We start from the raw sequence: 26,250 nt of genomic DNA on the forward strand, positions 1-26,250 counted from the left end.
AAACACATAAGGCAAAAACTAATAGAACTGAATGGAGAAACAAACTCAAGTTTCAAATTCCTCTGTCAGTAACTGATGGAACAAATAGAAAGTAAGGATACAGCAGACTTCAAAAACATTATCAAGCAAACTTAACTGAATTGACATTTACATGACGCATCACCCAAGACAGCGGAATACAAATTATTTTCAAGGACATGTGGAACACTCAACAAGACAGAACATGAATCCATGAGCTATAAAAAATTCTAAAACATTTTAAAATGATTGAAATCAAACAAAATATGTTCTCTGACCATGAAAGAATTAAAATAGGCATTGATAACTGAAAGGTATATGGAAAATAAAAAAAACGGATATTAAGTAACACATTTCTATGTAAGACATGAGTCAAAGATGAAGTCAAAAAGGGAAATTAGACAATATTTTGTAGAGAACAAAAAGATAGCATGTTAAAATTCTGCAGATGTGGCTAAAACAGTGTTTAGAAAAAAACTTATGGCACTAAATGTTTGTCTTACAGAAGAAGATGGTCTCAAATCAGTCCTCTAAAAAACTGGAAGAATGAAGACCAATGATTAAAGCTTTTACCCCAAGAAAGTGACGGAAAGGGCAAAGTCAAGTTAAAGCAAAAAAAAAAAAAAAAAAAAAAAAAAAGAGAGAGAGGGAGGCAATCAATGAAACAGCATAAAAGAGAATACAGATAGATAATCCCATAAACCAAAAGCTGCATCTTAAAAAACTTCAATGTAATTGGCCGATTGTTAGCCAAACTAATCAAGTAAAAAGAAGGAAGATCCAAATTTACCAGTTCCAGTAATCAGAGGACATCATCACAGATCCTTAAAGTCATTAAAAGTCTTAACAACTACTATTACGAGCAACTTTGTGCCAACGCATTTAATAACTTAGATGAAATAGAAAGATTCTTTGAAAGATAAAAAGGTCACTCAAGAAGCCAGTAATAACCTGAACAGCCCAATTCATAGTAGAGAATTCATAGTTAAAAACCTTCCTGTATCTAGGATTGAATGGCCTCGTTGGTGAACTTACCAAACACTTGAGAAAGAAGTAATACCAATTCTGAACAAACTTTTCAGAAAATAGGAGGGAACAGGTCCCAACTCATGTCATGAGACCAAATACTTCTCTGATACCAGAACGGACAATAGCGAGACAAGAAAAACACACATCCATACATCTCATGTTATAACACCTTCACACTTAAAAACGGTTTCAACCAGTGTTCAAGTCTTTTTTAGAGTCAGTGTCTACGCAGTTAGAATACATTAGTTGAAAGTATAAAGATGCCTAAACACTCACCCAGTTTGTAACAACTACTGATTAATATCATGGATTAAATCTATTAGCTAAATTTCAATTAAAAACATTTACTTAACTGATGGATGGCACAAAAGAATGCTCATGATAAAAACATGGCCAATTACAAAACTATGGATATAGTAATTGAAGGTGAGTATTGTTAATCTTAAAAATAAAACTGCCAGGGGCGCCTGGGTGGCTCAGTCATGATCTTGCCGCGCTTGAGTTCAAGCCCCACGTCGGGCTCTGTGCTGACAGCTCGGAGCCTGGAGCCTGCCCCAGATTCTGTGTCTCCCTCTCTCTCTGCCCCTCCCCTGCTCGAACTCTGTCTCTCTCTCAAAAATAAATAAACATTAAAAAAATTTTTTTTTTAAATGAGCCACAGCACACTGAGCTCCTTGAAAGTGGCTGAGAAGAGGGTGAAGGGAAGAGACCACAGCCCTCCGGGTGGGACATCACACAAACATGTGTCCTCCTCCTGTTCAATGTTGTCACCTCTCAAACAGCAATGACGTGCTCTCCCTGTGCAGCTGCTGTACAGGCGTGCACACGGGGAGTCACGCACGTAAAACCAGTGGGGTGACAACTTGACAAGCCTTACAGGAAGTCCCCAAATAAATGCTGGCTACTGTCATCATCATCACCATCACCTAAAGTCTGGGACACAGTCACTAAGAAAGAAAGAAATTCAAATCTCTCTGGGTGTATAATTGGCTGACTCCTTAAAAAAACTTTTGTACCCTTTAACCACTGGATGCCAAGTTTCTCTTATTCAGTCACTGCCCCCAAGAAGTCAAAGACTAAAAATGTAAATGGAGTTCTGTCCTGCAGAGAAGCTGGTTAGTTAAGTATATAAATGAAATCCAGCTAACAGCTTCTGGCCCATGGTGTGCTTAAGTCGGTTTAAGGGAAAGGCAGAAAGACAGATAACTATTGCTGCGAAGAATCAGCTCTCAAAGGATTAATCTACACAGGAAGAAGTAAGAAATGTGAATTATCAGCAGTCTTGATAGGAAGGACGCTTCCCTAAAACTTCATCCTAAAGACCCAAGATCGATGAGAGAAAACACGGATGCTGCCATTAAAATGGATTTGGAAAAGGAAAAATGTAGAAAAGATTGAGAGCTGACACGAGCTCTTTAAAGAATTTCTCTGGAATTCACTGAGATATATCCACGGACACCCTACTACCAGCTCTGGCCTCGGGCGAAGCACTTTACGCTAAACACAAACACCTCCAGTGAGAAGTTAACCACGTGGGGGAGACGAGACTCTACAAAAATGTGCACGCCGTTAGGAACTGTGGAGTGGGCACTAAGTCTAGATTTGTCTAGAAGGACACCTAGGAAGATGATGGCATGTGCCACTGGGGCCAGGCCATATGGTCTGTTGATGAACGCCAGGTAGCTACCCATAAGCAAAGCAGACCCCAACCCTGTCCTGGGAACAGGGACACGGTGCAGGATTGTGCCCAGCCTAGACCTTCCACACATGTATTCTGTTGACAAGGCATGGCCCCTGCTCACCTCGACCCGCCCACGTGTAAAGGGCTCTCCCAGAAGGTGGCTTTCACAATCGCCTGGAAGGCAAGCAGGCTAACACCTTGATGTTACAGATTAAAGGCCTGGGATTGAGTATAGTGGCTTGACTGCTGCTCCCCAAAAAGATACGTCCAAGTCTTAACCCCAGCGCCCGTGACCTTATTTGAAAACAAACGATCTTCGCAGAGATGATGAAGGATGTTGAGAATAAGATCATCCCGGATACATCCAGTAGCTGCTGTTTTAGTCTGTTTGGGCTGCAACAACACGAGCCCAGACTGGGTGGTTATAAACACACATTTATTTCTCAGACTTTCAGAGGCTGGGCGTCAGGACAGAGGAAGAAGCTAGACTGACTCCACAGCTGGTGAGGCCTTCTTGGTCCACAGACAATCAGCTTGTCACTGTGTCTTCACAAGGTAGAAGGAGTGAGGTAGCTTTATGGGTCTCTTTTATAAAGGCACTAATCCCACTGGTGAGGGCTCCACCCTCCCGACCTGACCACTTTGTGACAGCCCTACCTTCTAATACCTATATACTGGGGGACTGAGGAATGCAATCTATGAATTTTGTAGGGGGCACAAACATTCAGATCATAGCAACTGTGTCCCCATAAGAGAGGAGGAGAGACAGGGACAAGGCTGTGTGTAGACACATGGAGGGATTGGAGGGACGCAGCCACAAGGCCATCAATGCCTGGAGTCCCCAGAAACAAGGAAGGATCCTCCCCTAAGCCTCAGGAGAGCGTATGGTCCCGCGAAGACCTGATTCTGGATTTCTCACAGTCTCCCGCGCTGTGGGAACACAAATTTCTGTTGTTGGAGGCCACCAGGTTGATGGTCATTTTCTACAGTACCTGCAGGAAGCTAATACACGGACCCAGGGTGGCACAGGCAGTGTAGGAGGCCAGAAACTGGGGACCTGACCCTGAGAAGAGGCGAAATTCACAATCGTGAAAGCGAAAAAATGTGCAGGCGGGGATACTCCAGAAATTGTTACCGGTCGGTCAAGCAGAAAGCCCAAGGAAAGAAAACACACAAAGGAACACAGAGCTTCCCAGTTGCTGTCTATTTCAGTAGCAGAGGCCCCTCCTCTAGCCACCGACTCCAAAGAGGTAGCAAGAGGCAGCCCCCTCCCCGCCCCCCGCGCCTCTAGGGGTCAACCCCTCCCCCCCTCCAGGGGTCAACAGCAGGGAGGCGTGGAAGGTCCCCGGAGATGGTGGGGCAGTAGTTGTCCACAGGGGTCTCTGACACCTGTCCTCACTCCCAGGAGACATTCGGCACTGCCTGGACTCTAACCTGATTTTTCTAGTCCAAGCCTCGTGATGAACACCCACAGGCTGTGTGTTCACAGCCCCAGGGGGAGACAAACCAGTAGTGACTCACACTGTGTGCACAGCCCTCCCACGGGTGGATTCTAACTCCTTCTGTCCTAAGTATGGGGACGGTGATGGAGATGACCGCACCTTCTGCCCTCGTGCCAGGATGCAGGATTTGAGGGACAGGCCGCTTTTGGGTGATGACAATTCCGGGAAGGGCTCTCCTTCCAAGTGATGCTTCACTCTGAACACAGCGCAGGAGCCTGGAATTTCCATCGGCCCCATGCCATATTTGGGCGCACCTGACACCGATGGCCTCACCTACTGCCCGGTGCAAGGCGCCAGTTCCCGAGTGGGGGCACTTTTGCTCGCACCGCTGCTGAGGGGCCTTTGGTCACGGAGACGGGTGTTTGGTTGTCACAACTGAGGAAGGAAGTCCTACCGGCACCCGGTGGGCGGAGACCGGGACGCCGGTCAACGTGGAACAGTGCACGGGACTCCCACCTCTGGACACACGCCCAGAGGTCAGCACCACTGAGGCCGAGGAGCCCTGCCTTAGCAGGAGAGGCGGTGTCTTGCAAAGTCCAGCTTCTGGGGGGAAGCAGGGCTCTTCCTATGTGTCCAGCATCACAGCAGGCCCGCGGGTCCGGTGAGCAGCGAGAGCCAAAGGAGCCGTGTTCCGCTGGCCCAGAGTTCACGGCCCAGAGAGGGATCCGCACGCCAGCAAAGAACAGGGTGATGACGACAGCATGTCATGTCCGCTTCATCCGCTTTTCCGTAACTGCACCGTCATCCAAGGTCACGCTCCCCGGTCTCAATCCCAGCTTCCCGGCTCCTGCAGGGCCTATGTCCCGTCTGAGAGCTGGCTCACGTAGGAAATGGGATGGCATTGGGTATCTTCACAACTCAGTTCCAGGCAAGATAAAGTCACTGTGTTGCAGTGAATGGAGGCCCCCCCGCTGACTTCCCATGTTAAAGCCCAACCCCCCAACGGGGTGATGCTGGAGACAGAGCCTTTGGGAGGCAACTGGGGTTCTATGAGGCCATGAGGTAGATAGAGGCCCCAATGGCGTGGGTGGCCTCATAAGAAGCACAAGCGACACCGCACCAGAACGGGACCAGGCGAGCAGCCAGACCATGCACTTGCCACCCCCGGTGAGAAACTTTGATACGGGAGCCTGAGCTAAGACACAAAGGTAGAAACACCAGACGCTGGCTGGGCCCTCAAGTGTTGGAAGTTGCTGGAGAACAATAGCGTCCTTCCTTGAGTCAGCTGGCCAGGGCAGGTCAGTTCTGTCCGTTGTATGGCTCGGATGCGCATTCCCAGGTGACCCAAAGCAACAGGGCTCCCCCGCATCACATTTACAACCCTGTCACCCCACAATAAAGCCCACCAGCCGACGAGGCCTACATAGAGGACTCCCAGTCAGAGCTGTGGGGCGTACCGAGCTGAAGAGTGTCCTCCCCCAAAGTCATGTCTCCCTGGCACCTCAGAATGTGACCTTATTTGGAAACAGGGTGTTTGCAGGTGTAACTGATTAAGGGTTTGGGGTGAAGTCATCTTGGATTTACAGGGTGAGCCGTAGGGCCACTGACGGGCATCCTTATAAGACACAGAAACGTGGGGAAGAAGGCCACGGGAAGAGGGAGGCAGACACGGGAGGGGCGGGGCCACAAGCCCAGGGGCGCCTGGGGCCCCAGAAGCAGGAAGAGGCAGGAGGGACCCTCCACCAGTGCCAGCCCAGGTACGTGTCAGGTGGACACAATCAGCAGCAGCAAGCCTTTACCTTGGTGCCTTGCAGTGTCGGGGACTGCAATTTTGTCAGGAGGTGACTCAGGACCCTAGGGAAGAATGTTCCAGCTCCTCCTGGTCGTTGAGGGGAAGGGGCCTCAGAGGGCAGATGTTCTGCTGCTCGCCAGTGTTCTCCGTGCCCCCCGCCCGCCACGTGCTTCATCATTCCCCAGCTGAAGCCTCTCTGCTTTCATAGACACACAGCCGCGTGTTCTGCCCAGGGCAGGGGAGGACGGCACTCTGGACGCACAAAATGGGACAGCAGGTCCAGGGGTCCAGCTACCTTGCACCCAGGATTTCAACGCACCCTGCGGTGCTTTGTGCCCTGTGTTTTATTCCACCCACCGTGAAATGTGCATCCAGCCTGCTGCCTATTTTTAAACGGGAAAAGAGTCAAAAGAAGAATGTTCTGGGACATGTGACAAGGGTTGGAGATTCCAATGTTGGTGTCCACTCAGAAATCTTTGTGGGAGCACAGCCACGCCCGTTCACAACCCTGCTGGCCGTGGCTGCTTTCGGCTCAAAAGGCAGAGCTGAGGAGTGGAGACAAACAGCGCGTGTGGTCTGCAAAGCCAAAAATGCAGACACAGTTTGCCGACCTCTGCTAGACAGCAAACAGGTCAGATGCACGCACGAGAGGAACAAACGGTTGAGACGAAAGACAAGTAAGAGATAAATTTCGTAGTGAAGGAAGTCAGCCAGGCACTGGGATCTGGGTCCCCTGCCTCACACAGGGATGCTACCTGGAGGTATCGGGATTCTTCAAGGGGCCTCACCAGGGAGTTACCATTCTAGAAAATGAATCCACAATTTCAAGGCCTTCTTCCGTCATGCATTTAGCTATTTGCTAATTATGCTCAAATTACTGGAGCATTATCAGAGCAAAATGTCAAAACAGTGTGGAGAGTTTAAATATTGATAGTATCTACGTATTTTATACGCTGTAAAATAAAATGTGGTATCGAATAGGAAAATATTTACCATACAGGTATAGTAATGTTTATAAATAACTAACATTCAATTCCTGTACTATGCAGTTAAATGTCGCTACGGATACTGGACCATTTACCGCACAGAGAATATTTTGTGAATCAGAGATCCAATATTTCAATGCAACCAGAAAGGGGCAGAACTTTTAAATCTGCAAAACATTTGCTTCATCGTATGAAATTTAGTCTGCAGAAATACCTCATGGGCAAAAATTGTGTATATTAAAATTAAATCACTCTGCTGTACTGACAAGCTTAAAATCTCCATATTAAACTGCCGTTTGCATAGGCTGTGCACAGACCAAGAAAATAAGTTGATTAAAGTTCATACAACCCAGAGGGTATCTGAGTTGGAAGTTGCACATTCTTTTCTGAAACGTGGGGCATTCAGAAAATGTAAGTCAGGTAATAACCGACATTTTGATCACATGCACTCTCCTGCATCTACACCATCAACTCACAAGGCCACACTGCGTTTCGATACTGGAAGGTCTCTGTTCCAGAGATCTCGCCCTCTGCCCTTGCGGCCAGCCCCAAGCCCCACCGGGCCTCGACACAGTCTTCTCTTCCGGCCCATGCGACAAACACTGCTGTTGGTAACTTCTAGGTCACCTGGAAAACTCAGAATCACCGATCTGTGCTTCCGAAACAGAGTAAAGGACACTGTTCTGTGTTGCATAAGGGACAATGGCAGAGCAAAGCGGGCCAAGTGTGAGTTCGATGTGAAAACCAAACGGCACAGGGCGGTCGGTCGTTAAGCGTCTTAGGGGACTCTGTTAGAAAGACTTTATCCTCAGGAGACCCTTCCGCACAGAAGCGATGACAGGGATCTTCATAGAGACTCTTCGACACGTGTGGTCACAGCCGTGAGCGGTGAATGGAGGACACAGGAAAACGTGTGGTGGCAAGCTGTTCTCCTGTGCGTATTTTACCACCTGACTGGAGGTCCTTTGGGCCTCTAGCTTTCCACGGATTCCACAGGCTTCCCCAGAAAGATCGCGGAAAGACTGGGACACTCTTTTATCTTTATTTTTTTAAGTTTATGATTTCTTCTGAGAGAGGGTAGCAACAAGGGATGGGCAGAGAGAGAGAGGGAGAAGAGAATCACGAGCAGTCTCCATCCATGCTGTCCGCACAGAGCCATACATGGGGCTCAAACTCACAGACCGTGATCACGACCTGAGCTGAAATCAAGAGTAAGATGCTGAACCGACTGAGCCACCGAGGCGCCCCTGGGTCACTCTTTTTGAAAAAGCATACTGAACGTGGATGTTTTCTTACATTTGTTTTAATACTGGAAGAAACTGACCCACTACCGGGCACCCTTCAACAACACGGGGGTGGAGATGCTGAGCCTCACACCGTTAAAAACGCACGCTTGGGGCGCCTGGGTGGCGCAGTCGGTTAAGCGTCCGACTTCAGCCAGGTCACGATCTCGCGGTCCGGGAGTTCGAGCCCCGCGTCGGGCTCTGGGCTGATGGCTCGGAGCCTGGAGCCCGTTTCCGATTCTGTGTCTCCCTCTCTCTCTGCCCCTCCCCCGTTCATGCTGTGTCTCTGTCTGTCTCAAAAATAAATAAAAACGTTGAAAAAAGAAAAAAAAAAAAACGCACGCTTAACTTTGACTCTCCCTGAAATTAACTACAAAGAGTCGATCAACACATGGTTTGTATGTGATAGATATTACAATGCTGTATTCGTACAATAAAGTAGGCTAGAGAAAAGCCAACGTGATTAAGAAAATAATGAAGATCACATTTACAGTGCCATACTGTACTTACAGAAAGAAACCTGGCTCTAAGTGGAGCTGTGCTGTTCACGGGACAACCGCATGTCAAAACATTGAAGATTCTGGGGAAAAATCTCATTCTGTGCCTTTGTTTACTTAGTGTAAGTTGCTTGAAGTGTTAACTCTATTTACTAGAAGACACGTTTAAGGTTGCTGCTTCTGATTTGTCATAACAATATCAATATACAAAAGAACTATTTAAATAGCCTTTCCTTATAGCCCAAGAGAAAAAAAAATAACAGAACAAATGCTGACACCTCACGGAATCCTCATCTCTATTACTGACCTGAATAAGATAAAACTCTAACTTCACTTACACAAGGAAGGGCTGAGAACATGATAAAACCAAATCTAAAATAGTGCATTTAGTTCACTCAAGACGCACCGCCATAACTGATGGTCTCGATCACACTCGTGTGGCGACGACCCGAGTCCAGAGGCAAGGAGCTCCCTGTTCACTTTACATCTCTGAACCTGTGGCTCAGCCCCACTCACACATCACAAGATCCGCACACGGCCCACGTCACAGAATCAGTGAGCCTGTGGCTCACCCCCACTCATACGACACAAGATTCCCACGGTCCACATCACAGAATCTCTGAACCTGTGGCTCAGCCCCCTGATTCGACACAAGATTCAAATGTAAAATTGTTGCTGTTCTAGTCTGTGTTCGGAGGAATCGCTGAGTGAGGGAAAAATGAAGTGATTTGCCGTGTCCCTGGGTCTAGTCTGCTGGAGACACACAGAGAAAGGCACCGGGTATGGAAGGTGATGCGGGGACCAGTCACTGACAGGTGCCCCCTTGAACGAGTGAGTCGGGAAAGAAGTGCCCAGTGGTGCCATGTTCGAGATTCATCTGAACGCGCCCATGACGCGGAGACTCTCTGCGACATTTACATCAACGTCTACTGTAGTATACGGTTACCGCTGCTTTCTACCTCATCTGTCCAGGAATTTCTGTCTCCACGAAGGGTCTGACTCCACGTGCCTCCTATGACTGGGTGCATATTTGTCCATTTGTGACGGGCTCATTTCATTCAGCGTCCCGCCCTCAAGGCTCACCCATGTGGTCACAGCTGCCACACGTCCTGCCTTTTTTAAGAGTGAATGCTAGGGGCGCCTGGGTGGCTCACTCGGTTAAGTGTCTGACTTCAGCTCAGGTCATGATCTCACAGTCCGTGAGTTCGAGCCCCGGCGTCGGGCTCTGCACTGACAGCTCAGAGCCTGGAGCCTGCTTCGGATTGTATCTCCCTCTCTCTCTGCCCCTCCCATGCTCATGTTCTCTCTCTGCCTCAAAATAAATAATAACATTAAAAAAAATGAAAAAAAAAAAAGAGTGAATGCTATATACATCACTATACATAGATCCCTGTATAAACAACACATCCCTTATCCAATCAACGGACACTTGGTTTGCTTCTACCTTTTACTGCTAAGAAGAGCTGTTTTCAATCTTTAAGCAAGAAATATAATCTTTTATATTGTCAAGAAACATTGGAAAACAATCATCAAGGCCCAGTGGAAATATTCTGCCTGTTGTGTGCCGTGTTTCTGAAACAAAAACCATAAAACGATAATGCCTCCCATTCCGTGCGTCTGTCCATGGCATCCCCATGGGTCCGGTCTGCTATAATGGAGCTGTGGAAGTAGGGGCAAACCAGTCGGCCTTGTGGACCTGGCCGCTCATCGGTACGACGCCTCCCACCACCCACACCCGACTTTGCACCTGTGTGGAGAGCATGGGCTCCTAACACGGCCTGAACGTTTCCATGCAACCTCAAAGCTCTTGACCCATGCTGCAGGCACCCCCTCCCCCCAGGAGATTTCTTTTATCCATTATGTTATCCTTCCTCACACTGGAAAATCCATGGAAAAACAACCAACACGTGTAAAAACAGAACCTGTACGGCTTTACAATTTGAGAAAAACATTGACATCCACAGGCATGTAATATCTAGGATCTCCGAATAAAAAAGACATGGATCTCATTTTGCTCAATTTAGAATACCTCCTTTACAATTCAGGAAATAATAATGAACGCAATTAGCAGTGTCTGAACATCGAAATGTTAAATCCCAAAGAAGGAGTTATGTCTGTATACAACATCAAATAAGCTGATATTTTTTAAAAAGGCGGGGGGCGGGGTGTGCGGATAAGAACATGAAACGTTTGCTACTTGTACCTGAGCAGCAAATAGTCCGATTGTAGGGGTGGTCCCCAACCCCTGCCAAGCATACATTTCCGTGGATATGTGCCTAATTATATTTCTTACACAGAAAGGCAGCACCGGATAAGGTGGATGGATTATCATGGTTGTTAGCTTGTGATTTTCCTGTCACTTGAAACGTATATCCTTTAATTGTGCAATGCTCAACGAATGCACTGAGCCTAGTGAAAACTCACGGACTCCCAGCTTACCGTGGAAAGCTGGTCTGGCAGTGGAGAATCAGCTAAGCGCCCGCCAACTCAAGCTGCTGCCGGAAGCGTAGACTTTGAAGGCCAAAGCCCTGACAGGTAGGACTTCTCTACATGGCTTGTGCACAAGTGAAGGAGGACAGAGCACCACAGGGCGTCACCTTCTTGCTGCACTGCACGACAGCCGGCTACCTCGATGTGAGGCCACGGCCACGACATCGGGGAGCACAGGGCCATGGTCGGGAGCTCCATGTGCCGGACTCCGTGCCAGGGTGGAACACCAACCTCCACAGTCTTTGGGCAAGTAACTTCAATCCTGCGGGCCCCGACGCCACTGCGTGTGAAATGCAGACGGTACAGGGGCCCGGACGCTGACACGCACCCACAGCTGAGCAAACACGGAGGCCCTGACACTGGCCTGTCCTCGAGGCTCAGCGGTGGATACCACTGTAATCGAGGCTGACCAGGAGGAGGGGCTCGGCCACCAACCAGCCGCGACCCACACAGCTTACATCGGGACACGACAGAGGGAGCGTGTTCTGGGGCTTCCCAGGCTCTTGTCCGAGGGAGACACACAGACCCTGTATATGCTCTTTATGAATTATCATATTCCTTTAAGGTGGATGTGAGTGAGTGTGAGTGTGTTGTGTGTGTGTGTGTGTGTGTCTACGCACAAACAAAAAGGCATCCTAAGGCCTGGAAGGACACACCCTAATAGGTAACTAAGGACTAAGGAATGGTCATCACCATGGAGTAGGAGTTAAGGGGCTTCTAATTTCTACCCTTTTGTATTATATGAAGCAAGTGTAATTTTTATAATTACAAAAAAAAAAACATTAAAAGGCATGACATTCTGATTGTGGCTTGTTATGGTGAAGGGACAGGTTCCTACTTCTGCCTGTCTTCTTATTCACAGAGTGGTAAGTTTCGTACGTGCACAACTATCCTGGGAGTGTCCGTCTGTTCTCACATGCTGTCTGCTGGAGTAACCCAAGAGTCTTGTCACCTGTGCATCATGGGACGCTGTCATCCTGCATGGCACTGTGGTCCACTCAGACCTTCTGAGTCCATCGTAGGTCAAGTCTTTCCACCCCGGTCCTGCTCCAGCACACCTCTCCCCTGCCCTCTTCATCATGTCCCATAAACGCAGAAGAACTCCTTTTACCCGCCCCCCCCCCCCCCAGCGTGGTTTCACTTCGGCAAAACTCCCAGTGGTTCCCCACTCTCAGAAGCAGCAAACACATGAGCAATTAAGGGGCCAAGGACCCGAAGTAACTGAGGGGAAAGCTGTGCCTATTTAGGGCCATGCCCTCCCCCCTCACCCACCCATATCTTCTATGGTCTCCTCAGTCGACCTCAAGTTCAAGGGCCTGCCACAAAGCTGCCACTGCTTCAAGAATAATCTGCCTTGGGGCGCCTGGGTGGCTCAGTCGGTCAAGCGTCCGACTTCGGCTCAGGTCACGATGTCGCGGTCCGTGAGTTCGAGCCCCGCGTCGGGCTCTATGCTAACAGCTCAGAGCCTGGAGCCTGTTTCAGATTCTGTGTCTCCCTCTCTCTCTGGCCCTCCCCCGTTCATGCTCTGTCTCTCTCTGTCTCAAAAATATAATAAACGTTAAAAAAAAAAATTAAAAAAAAAAAAGGATAACCTGCCTTATTTTCGTCCATACCCATCCTGAATTTCCTCTTGATGTGAAATTGTATGCTACCATGGGTTTTCTCTTGCATGGATCCGCACGTCCCCTAAATTGACTGCATACCCCAGGGGGAAGGAGAACTTTCCTTTACGTCCCTGAGCACTCACACAGTACTACGTGCCTTTGAGGGTTAAGCGAAGAAAAAGGAAACGTATAGGAGGATGGGAAGAGACAGTGCCTTGTGGCCCAGCTCGATGGTGGAAAGCATGTGCAGAAAAGGAGGGAGGCTGTGGACAGGCCTGCTAACAGCCTCGGGCGACTGAGGGTGTGGGGAAAACACACAAGGACGGAAAAGAGGAAAACAAAAGTAGTAAGGGACATAAAGACACAGGAGGAGACAGCCTGGCGGACAAGGAGGAAGGACTTGTGCCGACACGGAACGAGGACCCACACAGTGATCAGGTGTGCCCGCATCATGGCTCAGGTGCGTTTCTCTGTGATGCTGAGCAGAGACGGAGACGAGCCGGTCTAAATTCTCGGCCCTAGAGAGGACCGGCTGCTTCTGCGGGGACGTCCTCACAGGTGATCCCCAGTCTACATGCTGGAACGGTACTCCACGGTGGAAATGCTTTCCCTCAGGGACCTGAGTCCCCGGAACATGTGAGGAACCCACCGGGAGACCAGGGACCGACACCCACCCCGCTCCCAAACACACACCCACCTCAGAGGACACACCTGCTGGCTCCCCCTCCCTCAGCCACCTCTCCCTGGGAAGGAGCCCTGGGTACCACACCACTGTTGCCTGGCCAGTGGACCAGGCTTCTACCTCATCATTCTGCTCTGTCCCTCTGGGCGATGTCCTAAGGAACAAGGAGGAAAGAGATGTAATGCCAGCAGCTCAGTGCAGTGGGGGCAGAAGGCCCAGAGGAGCAGGGGGCCGGCACTTTCGAGGAGCCCATGTGCGAGGGAGCATTGTGGGCTGACCACGGTGCCTGCATACGGCCCTGTCATATTCCCCTCGTCTGGCCCAGAGGCCATGCCCTGGACTTTACTTGGGAAATCTCAGAGCTGGTGAAAGATCAGGACAACAGGAAGACCTTCTGGAGGATTCCATACCATAACAGGTGCCTGCTTTCCGTTACAGGTCTTCTCAGCCAAGTTTCGCTTGCTAAATTGTGCCAAAATATTTCACGGATCTAGAAGATTCCATGCATGAAGGAATTTGCTGAAAACAGAATGGAAGGAACCAACAACCCACAGAAAACATAGATGAACCACGTACGTATTTATTTCTTAAATTTTTTACAATTTAAAAGAGCTCTTTTGTCATAAAAAAATGAAGCCCCTGACTAACCGATGGTTTACATTTATTTCACTCACTATTAAGTCATTTAGAAAACGCCTACAAAAAGCCTACAAAACTTACTGCTCAAAAGTATTTCCTGCTGGGGACATTCATGGCCCATCTCTTCCGGGAGAGAGACTTCCTCTCAAATTGAACATTGGAGTCTGCTGATGCAAGAAAGATTCAGGTCCATTCTGCCTGTGTGTTCAAGACACAGGATTTAGCCACATCCTCTACGTAGCTGGGTGGGCACAGGGAAAGACGCACCCCACATCACAATGAGGGGCTGGTTACCCTGGTGATGGGCACAGGGAAAGATACACCCCTGCATCACAATTAGGGGCTGCTGTCCCTGGTGACTGGCCACAGTACACATACCACTGCATCATAATCAGGGGAAGTTTCCCTTGGTGATGGACCCAGGCAAGGACACGCCCCTGCAACACCACTGTGGGTTACTGGCTCAGGTGATGGGCTCCAACGAAGATGTGCCCTGGGATCAAAATCAGGAGCAACGGCCCCAGTGATGGGCCCAGGTGAAGATGTGTGCCCTTTGATTATAATCAGCAACTGTCCCAGGTAATGGGACCCGAAAAAGATGTGCCTTTGGATCATAATCAAGACGTATGGCCCAGGTGACAGGTCCAGGTGAAGATGTGTCCTTAGATTATAAACAGGAATTACCACCCTTGGTGAGGGGCCTGACAAAGATGTACCATTGTAATATAATGGGGAGATGTTGCCCCAGTTGATGGGACCAGGCAAAGATGTGCCCTTGGACTAAAATCAGGACATACTGCCCCAGATGAAGTGACCAGGAAAACATGTGCCTTTGGATCATATTCAGGAGATAGTGCCCCTGCTCATGGTCCCAGGCAAGATGGGCCCTTGTATTGTTTCAGTAGCTATGGCCCCTGGTGATGAGTCCAGGCAAAGATATCCCTTTGGACTATAAAAAGGAGCTACTAGTCCCCACGAGATGGGCCAGGAGAAGATGTGCCCTTGGATTATAATCGGGAGTGACAGCCCCTGGTGTTGTGTCTAGACGGAGATGTGCCCTCAGATTATAATCAGGAGCTGCTACTGCCCAGAGATGGGCCAGAAGAGGATGTGCCCTTGGATTATATAAAGGAGCTACTAGGCCCCACCAGATGGGCCAGGAGATGTGTCCTTGGATTATAATCGAGAGCAACAGCGCCTGGTGATGTGTCCAGGCGGAGATGTGCCCTTGGATTATAATCAGAAGCTACTACTGACGAGAGATGGGCCAGAAGAAGATGTGCCCTTGGATCATAATCGGGAGCTACAGCCCCTGGTGACGTGTCCAGACGGAGATGTGCCCTTGGATTTTAATCAGAAGCTACTACTGACCAGAGATGGGCCAGAAGAAGATGTGCCCTTGGATTATAATCGGGAGTGACAGCCCCTGGTGATGTGTCCAGACGGAGAGGTGCCCTCGGATTATAGTCAGGAGCTACTATTGCCCAGAAAATGGGCCAGAAGAAGAATAGCCCTTGGATTATAATCAGGAGCGACAGCCCCCGGTGATGTGTCTAGACGGAGACGTGCCCATGGATTATAATCAGCAGCTACTACTGCCCAGAAGATGGGCCAGAATATGTGCCCTTGGATTGTATAACGGAACTACTAGTCCCCACAAGATGGTCGAGAAGAAGATTGGCCCTAGGATTATAATCCGGAGCAACAGCCCCTGGTGATGTGTCTAGACGGAGATGTGCCCTTGGATTATAATCAGGAGCAACAGCCCCTGGTGATGTGTCTAGACGGAGATGTGCCCTTGGATTATAATCAGGAGCTACTACTGCCCAGACATGGGCGAGAAGAAGATGTGCACTTGGATTGTATAAAGGAGCTACTGATCCCCACAAGATGGTCGAGGAGAAGATGTGCCCTTGGATTATAATCGAGAGCAACAGCCCCTGGTGATATGTCTAGATGGAGATGTGCCCTCAGATTATAATCAGGAGCTGTTACTGCCCAGAGGTGGGCCAGAAGAAGATGTGCCCTTGGATTATAGTCAGGAGCTACTAGTCCCCACCAGATGGGCCAGGACAAGATGTGCCCTTGGATTATAATCGGGAGCGACAGCCGCTGGTGATGTGTCTAGACGGAGATGTGCCCTTGGACTATAATCAGGAGCTACTACTGCCCAGGAGATGTGCCCTTGGAGTATAATCGGGAGCAACAGCCCCCGGTGATGTGTCCAGACAGAGATGTGCCCTTGGATTATAATCAGAAGCTACTACTGCCCAGAGATGGGCCAGAAGAAGATGTGCCCTTGCAGTATAATCAGGAGCGACAGCCCCTGGTGATGTGTCTAGATGGAGATGTGCACTTGGATTATAATCAGCTACTGCCCCAGGTGATGGGCCAATGTGAAGATGTGCCCCTGGATTATCACAGGAATTACCACCCCTGGAGGTGGGTCTAGTGGAAGATGTGCCCTTGGATTACAATCAGGACCTACCACCCCTGGTGATGGGTCCAGGGGAAGACGTGCCCTTGGATTATAATCAGCCACAGCCCCTGGTGATGGGTCCAGGTAAAGTTGTGCCCTTGGACTATAATCAGCCACGGCCCCTCGTTATGGGCCCAGGAAGGACAGGCCCTGCATCATATCAGGATCGGTTTCCTATGCTCTGGGCCCAGGGGGACACACCCCTGCATCGTAATCATAGGCTGCTTCCCCTGGCCATCTGCCATCCATTCCTCCAATTTAACTTGCTAAATACCTGCGTGGGTTGCAGCTCTCACCTTGAAAGCATGAAAAAATGAACGCTGGTGAATTCATAATACACCCTCTCGACATGCAGTCTTCTTCTCTAAGAAGCTCAAGGTGACTCCCACAACCCAAAATACCCTACCAGAAAGTATGTTCAGAAAGAGAAGAGATAAAAGTCATCCAGGGCTATGTGACCAGCCACAGTTTAATAATGGGAACAAAGCAGTGAGGGAACAGAATGAATGCTGGGCTCTAGAAAAGGATGGTGGCCACTTTTTCTGAAAATAGTCACATTACCCACGGCAGCTTCCAGGAGATCAGGTTTCCAGTGCATTCCAGCTTTGGCTCAGGTAAAGGGCTGACGGGTGGGATGCAGGATGGAGAGAAGATGGGGGTGACGTAGAACCTGCCCTACTTGATTATTATTTTTGTGATTGGCACATTACAGAACAGAAACCCTACAGAGACGTGTGTTTCCAGATCAGGAGGTTTTCACAGAGGCTCTTCCTTCTTTCTACAGTCAGCAACATTTCTTCCTTCCCGCTTTTCTTCCCCTTCAGAATCAGAGTGATTTTTAACTGTGGTGTTGCACCCTAAGCCTGTCAGATTGTGAAGGTGGCATGTGGACCGCAGTCCCTGCTGTGACCCAGCATCCCAGTGTGCTGGGAGGTTTCTCTTATTGGTGTCATCTTGGCCTTTTCTTTATTGTCGGGAGTCTGCTCATGCTTAGCCCACCTCTCAGTCGGTGTGTGGTGTGGAAATGATCCCAAGATTACAAAGGTGCACTCTGGAATCACTGATATAAATACATACTCTCATCGGACAGGCTAAAGATCAGGGAAGTATACACGAAAGATCCTATATCGGAAAAGTAAGATTCGCAAAATCAGGAAATAGGTCCTTCTTAGCATTCTGGCCAAACTACCATGCTAGCTGATGAAGATATCCTATCTCCTGGGTATTGCAGTAGAACATACCTCAAGTATGTCTAAGAATATAGGACAAAAATACAAGAAAGAAAAGCCCTTGAAAGGTTTGGGTGGATAAGAAAGAAAAAAGCTATTTGTGTGCTTATACATGACGGTGCTTGGTGTGTTAAACAATGAAAACTAATCCAGGTCAAAAATTAACTGTTCAGACAAATATTTAGCTAGATTAACTTAAAAAAAAAACAAAAAAACAAAACAAACAAAAAAAAAAAACAACCAGAGAAGGCTCAAACAACTAAAATCAGAAATGAAAACAGGAGACATTAAAACCAGTGCCACGGGGCGGGGAGGGGGGGAAGGGGGTAGGTTTTAAAACAATAATATAAAAAAGCGTATGCCAACAAATTGGGTAACCTAGAAAAAAATGGATAAACTGCTGGAAACAGAGACCCTATCAAGGTCAAATCAAGAAAGAGAAAGCCTGATCAGATATAAAACTAGTAAGAATATTCGTTCGGGAATCAGAAACCTCCCAACAAGGAAAGAACCATCACTGGTGAAGTCTACCAAACAATTAAGGAGAAATTAACACCAATACTCCTCAAACTCCTCCAAAAACTGGAAGAGGAGGATACATACGCTCATTCTATGAGACCAACATTACCCTCACAGGAAAACCAGGCAAACACACTACAAGAAAATTACATACTGATATCTGTAATGAATACTGATGCAGAAATACTCAACAAAATACCAGCAAACTGATTTCAGCAGCATATTAAAAGGATTATACACTATGACCAAGTGGAGCTTATTCCTGGAGTATAAGGGGGTTCAACACACAAAAATCGATGTGATACACCATATTGGCAAAATGAAGGACAAAAGCCATATAAATTGGTATGGAAAATGCATCTGACAAAACTCAATACCTTTCCATCATCATATAAACAACTCAAACTGGGAAAAAGAAAACTAGGTACAATAAAACTAAAACTACCTCAACATAACAAAGACCTTATAAGAAAGCTCACAGCTAACATCATACTTAATTAAAAAAAGGTTGAAAGCTCTTCCTCTGAGATCAGGAACAAGATAATGATGCCTTCTCTTGTCACTTCTATGCATAGTACTAGAAGTCCTAGCCAGAGCAATTAGGCAAGAAAAAGAAACAAGAGGCATCCAAATTGTAAAGGAAAAAGCAAGTTATCTTTGTTCACAGATGGCATGATCTTCTTTGTAAAAAAAACCTAAAGATTCCAAACACACACACAAAACTGTTAGAGCTAATAAACACATTCAACAACATGACAGGAGACAAAAGTCAACATGCAAAAATCAGTTGCATTTCTATACAGTCACTGTGAACAATCTGAAATTCAAAACAATTCCCTTTATAATACATCAAAAAAGAATACATTTTTTAAGACAGTGAAAGACTTGTACACTGAAACTATAAATCACTGCTGAAAAAAAGTAAAGACACAAATAATATGACAAACATCCCATGTCATGAAGTAGAAAATCTGATATTGTTAAAATGTCCACACTACCCAAAGCAATATGCAGATTCTAAGCAATCAATACCAAAATCCTACTAACATTTTTTGCATAAATACAGAAATCCATCCTAAAATTTACCTAGACTCTCAAGGACTCTGAATAGCCATAAAAATACTGAAAAGGAAAGGACGCCTGGGTGACTCAGTCAGTTGTGTTGGACTTTGGCTCAGGTCATGATGTCGGGTTCACGAGTTCGAGCCCCGCATCAGGCTGTGTGCTGACAGCTGGGAGCCTGGAACCTGCTTTGGATTCTGTGTTTCCGTCTCTCTCTGCCCCTCCCTACCCTGCTCGTGCTCTGTCTCTCTCTCTCTCTCTCAACAATAAATTGTTTTTAAAAAAATTAAAATTAGGGGAGCCTGGGTGGCTCGGTCGGTTAAGCTTCCGACTTTGGCTCAGATCATGACCTCACGGTACGTGAGTTCGAGCCCCGCGTCGGGCTCTGTGCTGACAGCTCGGAGCCTGGAGCCTGTTCCGGATTCTGTGTCTCCCTCTCTCTCTGCCCCTCCCGTGTTCATGCTCTGCCTCTTTCTGTCTCAAAAATAAATAAACGTTAAAAAAAAATAAATACATAATTAAAAATTAAAAAATTAAAATTAAAAAAAATACTGAAAAGGAAAAATAAAAGTTGGAGGTTTTGCACTTCTTGATTTGAAAACATAAAGTTCTAACAGTCGAAGCAGTGTGGTAGCGCCATACAGACCAACGGAACAGAACAGAAAGCACAGAAATAAACCCTCACACATAGGACTGAGTGATCTTCAACAAGATGCATTCATTAGGGAAATGGCGGTCTCTTCAACAAATTTCCACCAAATCGGGAATACGGGCTATCCACATGCAAAAGAATGAAGTCACACCCTTATCTTACATACAAAGATCAACTCAAAATTAAAGACCTAAGTAGAAAATTCTTAGAAGAAAACATGGCAAACGTTTATGACGTTGGATTTTGTAATGATGTCTTGGATAGGACACCAAAAGCACAGGCAGTGAGAGCAAACATGGCAAACTGGAACTGCATCAGTCTTAAAAAATTCTGCACATCCGGGGCACCTGGGTGGCTCAGTCGGTTAAGCATCTAACTTCGGCTCAGGTCATGGTTTCATGGTCTGTGGGCTCGAGACCCATGTGGGGCTCTGTGCTGACAGCTCGGAGCCTGGAGCCTGCTTCGGATTCTGTGTCTCCCCCTCTCTGCCGCTCCTCTGCTCGCACCCTGTCTCTCTCTTTCTCTCTCTCTCAAAAATAAACAAACATTAAAAGGGATTTTTTAATTCTGCACATCAAAGGACACAATCAAGATGGGGAAAAGCACCACCCAGGAAACAGGAAACGTAAGAATTTGCAAAGCATGTATCTGATAAGCGGTTTATCCAGAACACATAGAGGACTCCTACAATGTAACAACAACCCAACGTGAACCCTGTTTTAAAAACGAGCACAGGACTAAACCAACATTTCTCCACGGAAGACACGAAAGCAGCCAAAGCCTATGAGCTGATGCCCTGCATCCGTCATCCTCAGAGACATGCAAATCAAAAGGACAGTGACTCGATACCTCTCATTTCTTCGGGTGGCTACAAACAACAGCAAGCAAGACCCACAGAAAACAACACGTGTTGGTGAAAATGCAACAGTTGTGGACAGTCGGAGGGAGGACAGCATGGTACAGCCACTCAGGAAAACAGTCTGGCGGTTCCTCAGGAGACTGACCACGGAACTGCCATATAATCTGCCAATCCCACTTCTGGCTATAGAACCACAAAAACCGAAATCACGGTCTCAGAGAGACAGGTGTACCCCAATGTGCACAGCAGCATTATTTGCAATAGCCACGGAGAGAAAACAACTCAAATGAGTGTCACCAGATGCGTGGATAAACACACACACACACACAAAAAGGCTGGGGGCGCTGGGGGGAGCGGAAATCCTGTCACATGCTGCAACTTGAAAAAATGGTGAGGACGTCATGCCAAGTTCGAAAAGCCAGTCAGGAAAGGACAAACCCTGTGTGTGTCCTCCTACATGAGGTACCTAGAATACACACAGACACAAGGCACAGAGACAGACAGAACATAGAATCATGGTTCCAGGGGTGGACGGAGGGCCGAATGGGGACTTCGTGGTTCATGGGGACACAGATTCTGTTCTACAAGATGAAGAAGTTTTAGACATGGCTGCTGGGGACCGTGGCCCAACAGTGTGAACCTACTTAACACCCCCAGACTGGACACTTACAGACGGATGACATGTAACTTTTATCCTGGGTGTCTCTTACCAGGATTAATACGAATGAACTGCCTGGATGTGTTTCATCATTAAGGCTCGTCAGGGTAACTCACTGTGCAAAGTTACAGACGGTGCGTATGACAGAGCTTGTACCCACGCCTGAGGGTCAGATATATGTGTCATCCAAGCAAAGCCCACGTGGTTACTATGTGACACATCACTAGGATTAGCACAGCCTTACAGGAAATTCTCTAGTTCCAGGGAATAGTCAATTTGCACTTTTGGATATATGTATAAATACTTAAAAAAAAAAAAAAAAGCCACGCATTCCATCGATACAATTTTAAACCCAAAATTACTGCAGTAACTACAATTTTTTTTTTCTGCCCTCATATCAGGTCTTCCAAAGATGGAGTGTTCACCTTTCTTTCTGGAAGACTCTTAAAAGAGCACTCCATTTTTAAGCATCTTTCAGCCCTGTAATCTAGAACATTCTTGACCTTCTCACTTTGAGCAAGAAACAGCAGGCAATTCAGTTTTGATCGATCCTTAGCTAACAAGCCCCAAGGGAGAAAAGTTATCTTTGCTTTCAAAGGAAAACAAGTAAAGAAAGGGGTGAAGGGCATAGAAACAGACATGTTGAAAATGAATTATGCCTTTAACTTAAAAAAAAAAAAAACTTAAGCTTCTTGGGCGAGATTTAGCTGGTTTAGCATTAATTTGCTAAAGTTTAAATATTCACTGAAACAATCCTGTACCTGGTTTTGAACAGGAAAAGGCAAGGCTACCTACTAAACTCTGAAGCAATCCTGTCTTGAATATAATCTTAGATAACATTGAAATACGGGTGCCTGGGTGTCTCAGTCAGTTAGGTGTCTGACTTTGGCTCAGGTCATGATCTCACGGTTTGTGGGTTTGAGCCCCACGTCGGGCTCTGTGCTGACAGCTCAGAGCCTGGAGCCTGCTTTGGACTCTGTGTCTCCCTCTCTATACCCTCCCCCGCTCACACTCTGTCTCTCTCTCTCTCTCAAAAATAAATAAGCATTAAAAAAATTATTTAAAAAAAAGGTACAGGGGTGCCTGGGTGGCTCAGTGGGTTGAGCGTCTGACTTCAGCTCAGGTCATGATCTCGCGGTCGGTGAGTTCGAGCCCCGCGTCGGGCTCTGTGCTGACAGCTCAGAGCCTGGAGCCTGCTTTGGATCCTGTGTCTCCCTGAGCTTCCCCTGCTTCCGTGCTGTCTCTCTCCCTCAAAAATAAATAAATATTAAAAAAAAAAAAAAAAAGAAACAAATACTGTTCAAACATTTTTGAACCTCAAGAAGGGAATGTATGTTATTTTTAAAAGCCCCTAAAAAGACAAGATGGAATCGTAGCACGTGATTGAGCAAACTCTGTCCGGACGACCTGTGAGCCTCAAACAAGAAGAGCTGTTTCTGAGAAGGTCTGGGGACAGAAGTCGTCACTACCCAAGGCCTGCACTGGCCGCCATCTGTGACTTACAACGACACTGCGAACGCGCACACATGTAACCCCGTAGCTGGGAGGGGGCGGTACCTGGCATCAGGGCGGCCGTGGAGAACACCTCTTTCAACTTCGTCTGGCTTTCCTCCAGCAGCTCCTCTTTGGTCATCGGGAGCTGCAGGACGTCTATTATGATCTGTGCCGCCTCTGATGCCTTCTTCCCCATAACAAGGGACTTGACGTCCCAACTGTATTTCTTTCCGTAGCGATCACATATTTCTTGGAACACCACCGAATACAGCCGTTCGGTATCTGCAGGAACAAAGACACGGCAATGCTTAGGGTGCGTGCTGCGTGAACACGGACTCTATCAGATAAGCATGTGGGGTGCAGCGTAGGCCAGCAACGTGGAGTGATACGGCAGTGCTGAACACCGCACAGATCATGCCGCGGGAGCAACGGCCTGGCTGCCTGCTGTCTGTTTGCTGGAGCGTCTTTGCAGCCGTGATCTGGAAAGTGACAACACGGGTACGGAAGTAAGCCCTCGTTGTGGTTAAATGGTCTCCGACATAAACGTGTGTGTATATGAGCCGAAATGTGCACATGGGGTGGTGACATCTGTGTGCTATCACGTGACACCATCCCTGGGACTGAAGCTACCTCTAGAGGGCAGAACATGAGGGTTGTGTGAACGGCCCTCTGCAGCGGGGGGGGGGGGGGGGGGGCGGCACGTCCACTGTCCCTGGGTCTGTCCTCACTGCAGGGGCGCCTGGCCATGGGGGCCACTGAGAAGCTCCCGCATGAGAACGGAATAGCCTGTACAGGCCCATGTTTCCCCTCCGTTCTCACACTGCACGTCTCAGCGCTTCTGACGCCTGCTGTGTGCGTGGGTGTGGAGGGGGTCTTTCCCACAGCACACAAGTCCGTGACACGAGCCGGGATCCCACAGTTCAACTCAATTCGGACAGCGTATACAGAGGCAGGTCCCACCGGTAACGGGCAGTCCCAAAGTGCAAGGACACAGCAGCTCACACCAGTCCGACTGGCTGTCACCAAAAATGTTAACAAGTGTTGGTGAAGATGTGGAGAAAACAGAACCCTCGTGCACCGTTGGTGGGAATGCAAACTGGTGCAGCCAGTGTGGAAAACAGTATGGAGGTTCTTAAAAAAGAACAGGATGTCTACACAGTCCAGCAATCGCACTTGTGAGTATTAATCTGAAAAAATAAATACGCTAGTTCAAAACAACATCTGTACCCCTGTGTTCACTGCACCATTATTTACAACAGCCAAGATACAGAAGCAGCCTAAGTGCCCATCTGTACCTGAATGGGTAGAGATGTGGCATACATAACAAAATACTTCCTGGCCATCAAAAAGGAGGAGGAGGAGGAGGAGGAGGAGGAGGAGGAGGAGGAGGAGGAGGAGAAAGAGAAGAAAACCAAGAAGAGGGGTGCCTGGGTGGCTCAGTCGGTGAAGCGGCCGACTTCAGCTCAGATCGTGATCTCACTGTTCGTGGGTTCAAGCCCCGTGTCGGGCTCTGTGCTGACAGCTCAGAGCCTGGAGCCTGTTTCAGATTCTGTTTCCCTCTCTCTCTCTGCCCCTCCCCTGCTCACACTCTTGTCTCTCTCTCTCTCTCAAAAATAAACACTAAAAAATTAACCAAAAAAAAGAAGAAATGTTGCCATTTGCGAAAACATGGACAGACTGCATGGTGTTATGCAAAGTCAGACAAAGACAGATCTTATAGAATTTCCTTTATATGTGGAATTTCAGAAAGAGAAGAGAAAACAAAGGAAACAGACTCTTAAATACAGAGAACAGAGGGGCGCCTGGATGGGTCAGTCCGTTAAGGGTCTGCCTGCTGATTTCAGCTCAGGTCATGATCTCACAGTTCGTGGGATCGAGCCCTGTGTCAGGCACTGTGCCCACAGCGCAGAGCCTGCTTGGGATTCTCTCTCTCTGTCTCTGCCTGACTGTGCCCTGCTCTCTGTGTCTCTCTCTCTCCAAATAAATAAATATTTACAAAAGTTTAAATACAGAGAACTGGTGGTCACCAGAGGGGAGGTGGGTGGAGTGAAACAGATGAAGCAGGTTCAGAGGTAGAAAGTTCAGTTATGAGATAGACAAGTGGTCCCACATGGGGAATACAGTCAAACATCGTGTAATAACTGCATGGTGATAGATGGAAACCGCACCTATCGTGGGGATCATTTTCTAATAGATAAAAATATACAATCACTATGATGTACACGTGAAACTAACAGGACAGACGTTGTGCCTTCAACCGAAACTAACAGGACACTGTGTATTCCCCGAAACTAACAGCACATAGTGTACTGGTTGTATTTAAAAGAGAAGGGGCTCAGTCCCACAAGCCTGTCCCCAACCCCGACCTCAACGCCAATCCCAAGTCTCTGTGGTCACCTGGTCCCATGACCCCCTCTTGGGTTCCACTGATTTGCTCCCAGAGCTCAGGAAAACAGTTTACTTACTGCTCCCTGGCGTATTGTAAAAGGATATGACAAAGGACACATAGGAACATCCACAAGGAACACACGTGTAGGGCCAGGTGTGCAGGGAAGGGCGTGGAGTTCCCCCCGTCCTCCAGTGTGCCATTCTCCTGGCCCCTTGACATGCTCAACAGTCGAGAACCTCTCAGGACATGCGTACTCGGGATTGCGGTGAAGCCTTCACGAGGGACGCATGACGTATCAACTCCTCTGCCAGCCCTGGTCCCCTGACTACACAATGGGGATGCAATCAAAGCTCCGAGGTTGCCAGCGTGGCTTGGACTTTCTGCTGACCAGCCTCCCATGCAGGAGCCCACCCAGGATTGTCTCCATAGAGCAGAAGATGCTCCTGTCACCCAGGGAACAACAAGGAATGTAGGCGCTATGTGAGGAAGCAGGCTCAGAGACCAAACACTAGAAACAAAGATGCTCCAGGGGCACCTGGGTGGCCCAGTAGGTTGGGCGTCCGACTTCGGCTCAGGTCATGATCTCACGGTTCATGGAGTTCAAGCCCCACATCGGGCTCTGTGCTGACAGCGCGGAGCCTGGAGCCTGCTTCCGATTCTGTCTCCTCTCTCTGCCCCTCCCCTGCTCGTGCTCTGTCTCTCCAAAATAAATAAACATTTTAAAAAATTTAAAGAACAAAGATACGCCTAGTGATCTTATTAGTTA

At 47.9% G+C, this 26,250-nt stretch overlaps 1 protein-coding gene across 4 annotated transcripts in view; it reads right to left on the reverse strand.

Moving 5' to 3' along the window:
- PUDP (pseudouridine 5'-phosphatase) overlaps positions 1-26,250 on the reverse strand; it is a 374,053-nt gene that overhangs the window by 313,262 nt on the left and 34,541 nt on the right. For all 4 annotated transcript variants that reach the window (XR_008289993.1, XR_008289994.1, XR_008289992.1 and 1 more), the window contains exon 2: positions 23,159-23,377. Coding sequence is in view for 1 of the 4 variants with exons in the window: in XM_027050621.2 (XP_026906422.2) it covers positions 23,159-23,377 (219 nt within the window). In the remaining 3 variants the exon portion in view is untranslated. The remainder of the gene's footprint in view (positions 1-23,158; positions 23,378-26,250) is intronic.

This window comes from Acinonyx jubatus, chromosome X, assembly GCF_027475565.1.
Source record: "Acinonyx jubatus isolate Ajub_Pintada_27869175 chromosome X, VMU_Ajub_asm_v1.0, whole genome shotgun sequence".
NCBI classification, from domain to species: Eukaryota; Metazoa; Chordata; class Mammalia; order Carnivora; family Felidae; genus Acinonyx; species Acinonyx jubatus.